At 46.0% G+C, this 10,000-nt stretch overlaps 1 protein-coding gene across 1 annotated transcript in view; it reads right to left on the bottom strand.

Moving 5' to 3' along the window:
- The window catches only part of adamtsl4 (ADAMTS-like 4), a 33,304-nt gene that overhangs the window by 13,878 nt on the left and 9,426 nt on the right, over positions 1 to 10,000 (bottom strand). Inside the window, exon 5 of the mRNA XM_027003102.2 lies at positions 5,993 to 6,095. Coding sequence (XP_026858903.2) covers positions 5,993 to 6,095 — 103 coding nt within the window. The remainder of the gene's footprint in view (positions 1 to 5,992; positions 6,096 to 10,000) is intronic.

The raw sequence follows: 10,000 nt of genomic DNA, 5'->3' as shown, positions 1-10,000 counted from the left end.
GACTGTTCTCTTTGTTAGTGTGTGTGTTAGGGGACTGTTCTCTTTGTTAGTGTGTGTGTTAGGGGACTGTTCTCTTTGTTAGTGTGTGTTATTGCATGTGTGAGGGGACTGTTCTCTTTGTTGGTGTAGTGTTATTGCGTGTGTGAGGGGACTGTTCTCTTTGTTAGTGTGTGTTAGTGTGTGTGTGAGGGGACTGTTCTCTTTGTTAGTGTGTGTTAGTGTGTGTGTGAGGGGACTGTTCTCTTTGTTAGTGTGTGTGTTAGGGGACTGTTCTCTTTGTTAGTGTGTGTTAGTGTGTGTGTGAGGGGACTGTTCTCTTTGTTAGTGTAGTGTTAGTGTGTAGTGTTAGTGTAATATTAGTGTGTGTGAGGGGTCTGTTCTATTTGTTAATGTAGTGTTAGTGTAGTATTAGTGTGTGTGTGAGGGGTCTGTTCTATTTGTTAGTGTAGTGTTAGTGTAGCATTAGTGTGTGTGTGAGGGGTCTGTTCTATTTGTTAGTGTAGTGTTAGTGTGTAGTGTTGTGTTAGTGTGTGTGGGGTCTGTTCTATTTGTTAGTGTAGTGTTAGTGTGTAGTGTTAGTGTAGTATTAGTGTGTGCCTGAGGGGTCTGTTCTATTTGTTAGTGTAGTGTTAGTGTAGTATTAGTGTGTGTGTGTGTGAGGGGTCCGTTCTACTTGTTAGTGTGTAGTGTTAATGTAGTGTTAGTATGTGTGTGAGCGGTCTCTTCTATCTGCTAGTGTAGTGTTAGTGTAGTGTTAGTGTGTGCCTGAGGGGTCTGTTCTATTTGTTAGTGTAGTATTTGTTTGTGTGTGTGAGGGGTCCGTTCTACTTGTTAGTGTGTAGTGTGTAGTGTTAATGTAGTGTTAGTATGTGTGTGAGCGGTCTGTTCTATCTGTTAGTGTAGTGTTAGTGTAGTATTAGTGTGTGTGTGAGGGGTCTGTTCTATTTGTTAGTGTAGTATTAGTGTGTGCCTGAGGGGTCTGTTCTATTTGTTAGTGTAGTGTTAGTGTAGTATTAGTGTGTGTGTGAGGGGTCCATTCTACTTGTTAGTGTGTAGTGTGTAGTGTTAATGTAGTGTTAGTATGTGTGTAAGCGGTCTGTTCTATCTGTTAGTGTAGTGTTAGTGTAGTATTTTTTTTGTGTGTGAGGGGTCCGTTCTACTTGTTAGTGTGTAGTGTTAATGTAGTGTTAGTATTTGTGCGAGTGGTCTGTTCTATCTGTTAGTGTAGTGTTAGTGTAGTATTAGTGTGTGTGTGAGGGGTCTGTTCTATTTGTTAGTGTAGTATTAGTGTGTGCCTGAGGGGTCTGTTCTTTTTTTAGTGTAGTGTTAGTGTAGTATTAGTGTGTGTGTGAGGGGTCCATTCTACTTGTTAGTGTGTAGTGTTAGTGTAGCAGTAGTCTGTGTGTGAGGGGTCTGTTCTATTTGTTAGTGTAGTGTTAGTGTAGTATTAGTGTGTGCGTGAGGGGTCTGTTCTATTTGTTAGTGTAGTGTTAGTGTGTAGTGTTAGTGTGTGTGTGAAGGGTCTGTTCTCATTGCTCAATTCTTGGTATTGCAGAGCTTTAGAATAATATGAGTGGGGGTCGCTGTGTTGTAAATGTGTCCAGAATTTGTATCATAATTCTTAACAGATATCTGCTAATTTTGCCCTGTATGCGTTTTTTGTGGTGTTCCTGTGCATCTTTAAATTAGTTTTACAGAACTCTGCAGCTCTCAGGCTACAGGCTCTCAGCTAGATGTTTGTCCCATTTGCTGATTTTTAAGCAAGCTGCACAGCCATACAGGACAACTGGTTCAATGACAGATTCAGATATTATAGCCAAATTTTGATTGGAATTTCTACTGATCTGTGTTGTTTCATGGCACAGAAAACCCTGCGTGCTTTTCCTCTCACTTCATTCACTACCAAGTTAAAGTGTGCAGAAGAACTGAGATGTTTTACTCCTACACAACTCTAGATTTTTGTAAAATAAACCTTGGTGCCAGATGGAATCAAAAGCACGCAGATATTCCGCTTTTATTTTGGACGATATATTGATCAATTAGGGTGTGTGGGTTGTAAATATGACCGGTGTGTAAGGGTATGTTCCCTTATCCCACACATCATGTGGTCTGGTATGCCATGTGCTGTGGGACTCATGCTTGTTGTCTGTGACTGTCTGCTTATCTTATTAGTGTTCAAATTCTTGCTCACGTTTATGATTTATACTCGTGTTTATGCTAATGTGCTTGTTTCTCATTCCTCAATTAACTCACGCTGCACCAATTGTTATATGTGAGTGCCGTATCGTTTATCGTTCGTGTTTTGGGTAAATAAACGTCTGTCTGCGTCGAGGGAGGATTGTGAGTTCTGCTCCTCGCCCGGCAGCACTCGGGCCATGACACAGTCGTGTGGTAATTTGGAAGAAATCCAATTTGGCTTTTATTCAGGAATTTTGTTTAGTAAGGAAGTTCAGAAATCTAGAATTTAGAATGTTACACACTTCACAGTAATCTGGGGAAGTTACACAGATGTCTCTGTAATTGTTAGGGTCAAATTTAAAGAATATAAAGATTGGTGTTATTAGTCTTTTGGTTCCAGATTTCAGGGAAGAAAATCTACATAAAAACAAACCATCCAGGTTAAACAGTCTCTCTCTCTCTCCCTCTCTCTCTCTCTCTCCCTATACTCTCACTGCTCACTCCCACTACTAGTTCAACTCAACCAAAGTGAATGTGTGTCTGTGTGTGTGAGAGAGATGGAGGGAAAGGAGAGAGAGAGAGAGAGAGAGAGAGAGAGCGAGAGAGGGGCAGGGGACTTTCCACCACTGGTCCATTTCGTCATAGTTATCTTTGAGAGATTACGCTGGAGACAGTGACAGAAGCGTGGTGGCGATGTAGAATGTGGCGAGAGACAGCTTCCCCTGCGTAACATACTCCGCTCTCTCACTCTTTCTCCTACTCTTTCTCTCATACTTTCCCTCTTTCTCTCTCGCTCACTCTTTCTCTCATTCCGTCTCTGACTCCCTCTCTGCTGGCGAGAGACGCCAGTCCAAATCTCCGGTCTAAAGCGGCTTCACAGCTATCTCCATCTCTAAACAAACGAGGCCGGGCGGAACAGACAGAGCGAATGAGAGAAAGTCCAGAGTGAGCGAAAGAAGACAAAGCAAACACGACCTAGATCTAGATTATGAAGGGACGTTTAGGGCCAAATCACTTGTGCACTACAATGGAGCAACTTCTAGGCCCACTGAAAATTGTTTCACGCCCATGAGGCCACGTGCGCACACACATAGATGAACTCTGTTTACGCACCAGTGAATAAATGTGCAAGTACGTGTACATGCAAGTGTAAGCTATCATAAGCAAATGTAAGTAGTAGGCTATTTATGTGCAAATATTTCATGTTTGTGCAAGTGCTTCATATGTATATGCAAGTAGTGTGCGTGTGCGCAAGTGTCTCACTGATTTCACCCTACATGGCCCCTCACAGATTCATGCTTTGGTAACAAACAGAAAAAAAAAACACTTTTTTCTTTCTGTGTTTGACTAGCCTGTGAGAACAGCACTGAATTCTGATGATATCATTCTACATCTCTCTCCTCACACACACACACACACACACACACACACACACAAATGCACTGACACCAACAAGTTCACTCCCTAAAACTGTGTTTATAGTTTCTGTCTCTACTCTGCACGCTCTCTTTCTCCCTCTCTCCCCCTCTCTTTCTCCCTCTCTCCCTCTCTCTTTCTCCCTCTCCCTCTCTTTCTCCCGCTCCCTCTCTCCCTCTCTCTTTCTCCCTCTCCCTCTCTTTCTCCCTCTCCCTTTCTCCCTCTCCCTCTCTCTTTCTCCCTCTCTCTTTCTCCCTCTCTCTCTCTCCCCCTCTCTTTCTCCCTCTCTTTCTCCCGCTCCCTCTCTCTTTCTCCCTCTCTTTCTCCCGCTCCCTCTCTCTTTCTCCCTCTCCCTCTCTTTCTCCCTCTCCCTCTCCCTCTCTTTCTCCCTCTCCCTCTCTTTCTCCCTCTCTCTCTCTCCCCCTCTCTTTCTCCCTCTCTCCCTCTCTCTTTCTCCCTCTCTTTCTCCCGCTCCCTCTCTCTTTCTCCCTCTCCCTCTCTTTCTCCCTCTCCCTCTCTCCCTCTCTCTTTCTCCCTCTCCCTCTCTCTTTCTCCCTCTCTCTTTCTCCCTCTCTCCCTCTCTCTTTCTCCCTCTCTCTTTCTCCTTCTCTCCCTCTCTCTTTCTCCCTCTCTCCCTCTCTCTTTCTCCCTCTCTCCCTCTCTCTTTCTCCCTCTCTCTTTCCTCAGCTCTCCTGTTTTAACACTTTAAGCCTCCAGTCTTTCACCACTCATCTTAATAAAACTCATCTATTCAATGTTTTTCTCCCCAACTCCTCCTTCCCTGTCTGTGTAGAGGACTGGAATCCTGGCTGGGCGTGAACTCATAGGTCCGGGTGGGTGATACTACTGTCAGACCTGGAGGACCAAGGCCTCTGGAGAGGAACAAGCAGGGAGGGTGTGTATAGGAATCACGACAGCTAAACGAGAGAGTGTTCAGCCATGGGAGTGTGTGTGCCTGACTCTCTCTATCGACCTCCACTCTCGCTCTAACCACCCCCTCTATCTACCCCAACTCTTTGGCTAGCCCCCTCTCTATCTGCTCCTTTCACTTTCTCTCTATATATCCCTCGCTTTTTCTCCATCCACAGATCTCACTTTCTTCCCCTCAATCTAACCCTCACACACACACACACACACACACACACACACAGACACACACACACAGACACACACACACACACACACACACGTATACACTAATAAACATGTACATGCACCACCTTTGGGCCAAACACAACTGCACTATCCAACAATATTCAGTAACAGAACCTATGAACCTGATGTCACAGAAACCTGCCATCACACACACCTACCATTACACATGCACACTACAGACCTACCACAACACAGACATATCACACAAACATACCATCACACAGACCCACAGACCTGTCGTTACGTGCCATCACAGACATAACATGACAATATTTGTATGACAATTAATTAACTAAAATTTCATGATTGTGGCAGGCCTTCACATAGACCCCTTCACACAGACCTTCCACCACATAGACCCCATCACAGACCTGTTGTCATACAGACCTGCCATCCCTCCCTCCTCCCTCTCTCATCACACAATCACAAAAGCCCACCCTCACACAGACCTGCTGCCACACAGACCCCATCACAAACACCTCCAGCATCACACAGACCTGCTGCCACACAGACCCCATCACAAACACCTCCAGCATCACACAGACCTGCTGCCACACAGACCCCATCACAAACACCTCCAGCATCACACAGACCTGCTGCCACACAGACCCCATCACAAACACCTCCAGCATCACACAGACCTGCTGCCACACAGACCCCATCACAAACACCTCCAGCATCACACAGACCTGCTGCCACACAGACCCCATCACAAACACCTCCAGCATCACACCTGATTCTTAGGGTAGATGAGAGGGGAGGCCCAGGAGGTGCTGCACACGCATGTTTAAATACCCCTGTGCCCTGGTACGGCTCCGCGCACTCGATCAAAAGCTCCACACAGCCTTTCTGATCTCTCCCTTTCTCTTCCCACTCGTCTTTCTTCTGCGTTCTGACCATTCCCCCCACCCTGCCCTTTAACCCACTCAGAAGCACCACCCTAATCTTTCGCTATGCCGACCTGAACCATTACTCCAACCATTCTCTCTGCCTTTCCCAAGTCTATCATGTTGATTTATTGATCTGCTGTGTGTGTGTGTGTGTGTGTATGTACATTTGTGTGTGTGTGTCCATTACACACTTCTTAGTTGCAGAATTTCTCCTTTTCATTCAGTGATCCCGTTTTCATTCTGCACTACTGCTTTTTCTCTCCTTCTCTCCTATTGTTGGGGTGTGCTATGACTCCCCCGAGCTGTCGGAGGTGCTCCTCTCCTCATAGATGGCTCTCCTCTGCTCCTCTTACCTTCGGTGAAAGGCTCCCAGTCGTACGCGCGGCCCATGAACTCTTTGCTGTTGAACGCCGCACACTGCTCCGATCTGGGATCCACAGGAGAACCTGGACATGGCTGGAGACGGAGACAGCCTGTTTAGACCCAGTACCTCATACTGTGTGTGTGTGTGTGTGTGTGTGTGTGTGTGTGTGTGTGTGTGTGTGTGTGTGTGTGTGTCAGAGAAAGGGGGTGGGGGGTCGACGCGTATCGGATGACACTGTATTAACCACCATATGGAAATAATGGAGAATGTGGAAAATACACACACACATAAATATCTACTCTGAAAGAGACAAAGAGAGAAAGAAAAAGAGAGTGAGAGAGAAATGAGACAGGTGGTTTAGAGAGAGAAGGAATGAGAGAGAAATGAGACAGGTGGTTTAGAGAGAGAGAAGGAATGAGAGAGAAATGAGACAGGTGGTGGAGCGAGAGAGAGAGAAATCAAAAGAGAAGAAGGGAGAAAGGAAAAGTAAATATGGGAGGTTAAGAGAGAGAAAGAGGTGGGGTGGGGGTGAGGGAGAGAGAGAGAGAGAGAGAGAGGAGAGAGAGAGAGAGAGCAGGAGATGAGAGTGGACAAGAGAGTAGAGCGGAAAGAAAGAAGCACACAAGGCAGAAGTTCAGAGAAGAACAAAGAGCCAAAACTATAAAATACAGCAGGCAAGAGGAATGGGAACAGATAGACAGACAGACACACAGACAGACCCACACACATAGCCACAGATAGACCTAGACAGTTAGACCCACAGACAGACACACAGACAGACCCACACACATAGCCACAGATAGACCTAGACAGTTAGACCCACAGACAGACACACAGACAGACCCACACACATAGCCACAGATAGACCTAGACAGTTAGACCCACAGACAGACACACAGACAGACCCACACACATAGCCACAGATAGACCTAGACAGTTAGACCCACAGACAGACACACAGACAGACCCACACACATAGCCACAGATAGACCTAGACAGTTAGACCCACAGACAGACACACAGACAGACCCACACACATGGCCACAGATAGACCTAGACAGTTAGACCCACAGACAGACACACAGACAGACCCACACACATGGCCACAGATAGACCTAGACAGTTAGACCCACAGACAGACACACAGACAGACCCACACACATAGCCACAGATAGACCTAGACAGTTAGACCCACAGACAGACACACAGACAGACCCACACACATAGCCACAGATAGACCTAGACAGTTAGACCCACAGACAGACACACAGACAGACCCACACACATAGCCACAGATAGACCTAGACAGTTAGACCCACAGACAGACACACAGACAGACCCACACACATAGCCACAGATAGACCTAGACAGTTAGACCCACAGACAGACACACAGACAGACCCACACACATAGCCACAGATAGACCTAGACAGTTAGACCCACAGACAGACACACAGACAGACCCACACACATAGCCACAGATAGACCTAGACAGTTAGACCCACAGACAGACACACAGACAGACCCACACACATAGCCAGATAGACCTAGACAGTTAGACCCACAGACAGACACACAGACAGACCCACACACATAGCCACAGATAGACCTAGACAGTTAGACCCACAGACAGACAGATGCATAGACATACAGACCCAGTGAAAGATTGACAGACAGCTCGAGGGATTAATAAGGAGAATTGCTCCTGAGACAGAGACAAATTTACAGTGAGAATTACAGTGAGAGTGATTGAGAGTGTGTGAGAGAATAAAAGAGCATGAGAGAGAGTGAGAGTTGTTTTGAGAGTGAGAGTGAGTGCATGAGAGTGAGTGCATGAGAGTGAGAGTAAGTGAATGTGGGAGTGAGCAGGAGTGAGAATGTGCACAGGCCACTTCCACACAGCACCTGCACATATCTGCACGTATCTGCATGTATCTATATGTTTCTGCATGTTTCTGCATGTATCTGCATGTTTCTGCACATATCTGCATGTTTCTGCATGTATCTGCATGTTTCTGCACATATCTGCATGTTTCTGCATGTAGCTGCATGTATCTGCACCTCGGTAAAATGCTCTGAAACCCTTCAAGTTGGAAAGCCTTTAAACTTAGCTGTGGAGGACGATACCAGCTAATGTTAAACAGAGATGAGATCAAATAACCTTCCACAATAATATACACACACACACACACACACACACACACACACACACACACACACACACACACACACACACACAAACACAGACTCTTAAGCTGATGGATTACTCCAATTAAACATGGAGATATTCCCTTAGAGGCTTCCACAAGCAGCTAAACAGCTTCTCACTGGGACACCAGTACTCCACAGCAGAGAGAAAGAGAGGGAGTGAGATATATAGACACAGAGAGAGGGAGGGAGAGAGAGAGGGAGGGAGAGAGGGAGAGAGAGAGAGGGAGAGAGGGAGGGAGAGAGAGAGAGAGAGGGAGGGACAGAGAGAAAAGGGAGAGAGGGAGAGAGGGAGGGAGGGAGGGAGAGAGAGAGGGAGGGAGCAAGGGAGAGAAAGAAAGCATTAATATCTTTCCTTAGACCTACAAATCCCAGAGTGGACCTTCCTAATGGGCCCTCTATCACATACACATGGCTCACGTCTCATTACCACTGTAAACTCAGTAAGCAATCTGGGTGTTGGATTTACACACACACACACACTCACAGACACACACACACACACACACACACACACACACTCACACACAGACACACACACAGACACAAACAAACATGGGTGGATAAGAGAGTAACTGTATTGAGAGTTATGATTCCTCGTAACATAGAACAGCTGTGCTTCTCTATCCCTGCAACACACACACGTATATACACACACACATATAAGCATACACACATTCGCACATATGTACACACACACACACACACACACACACACACACACACACTTCACCACATTCCTTACTTCATGTTACTTTATTCTTTCTTCCAAATCCTTTATTTTTACTTTTTTCTTTCTAATTCCTTCAGTCTTTCTTTTTGTATTCTTTTCCACTCTGGTGTCCAGCTGCTGAAATCCTACAGCAGCTGGTTCAGAACACACACACACACACACACACACACAGTCACACACACACACACTCACACTCACACACACACACACACACACACACTCACACTCACGCACACTCACACACACTCACACACACACACACACACACACACACACACACACACACACACACACACACACACACACACCTCTCTCTCGCTCAAGAGGTGCAGAAAGAATTCATGGTTACACACATGGTCCAAAAAGCACACACACACACACGTTACTGCAAGCTAGTTAAGGAAAAAGACATATAGATAAACAGTGGTATTATTTAACAGCAACAGACCTGACATTAATGACGTTTCAGTCATAACATATGTGTGAGCATGCAGGCATGTGTATACTTGTGTATGCATCTGAGCATCTGTGCGTGAGCACTATGAGCCTACGAGTGTGTGTCTGTATCTACAAATGAGGGGAAAGCAGGAAGGAAAGGGTTAAGGTTGAGAGGCGAGAGAAGAGCTGCTTCAGAATAAAACACAGAACTGTATAATGGCACCGAATAAAACAGCGAGTTACACATAAGCATTCACAGACAGTCCATGTTATTGGCCTCTTCCTAAACCACAGAGCAAGGAGGCAGAGCGAAAAGAATGGACAGTCTCCCAGTAAACGTGTGGTAGTGGGGGGCGGGGGTCAGGGAGGTCAAATCCTTTTATTCTGGGGTCAAATCTTTTTAGATTTATGAGTATGTAAATAACACACACACAAGCGAGCCACACATAACCAGGTCCTGGGAACCATTCCAGTCAGCAGTGTTTCCAAGGGGACTCATCACAGGTTACACACAGCTGTCTCCCTCCAGCAGCGAGTGCAGTTATTTTTCCTGTTGCATGTCCCAGACCACACTCACCTTCCACTTCCAGCAGGTCAGATAACTCACCATAGTCCCAG

The sequence above is a fragment of the Electrophorus electricus genome, chromosome 10 (assembly GCF_013358815.1).
Source record: "Electrophorus electricus isolate fEleEle1 chromosome 10, fEleEle1.pri, whole genome shotgun sequence".
Classification (NCBI taxonomy): domain Eukaryota; kingdom Metazoa; phylum Chordata; class Actinopteri; order Gymnotiformes; family Gymnotidae; genus Electrophorus; species Electrophorus electricus.
This window is presented reverse-complemented; position numbering and strand designations above follow the sequence as displayed.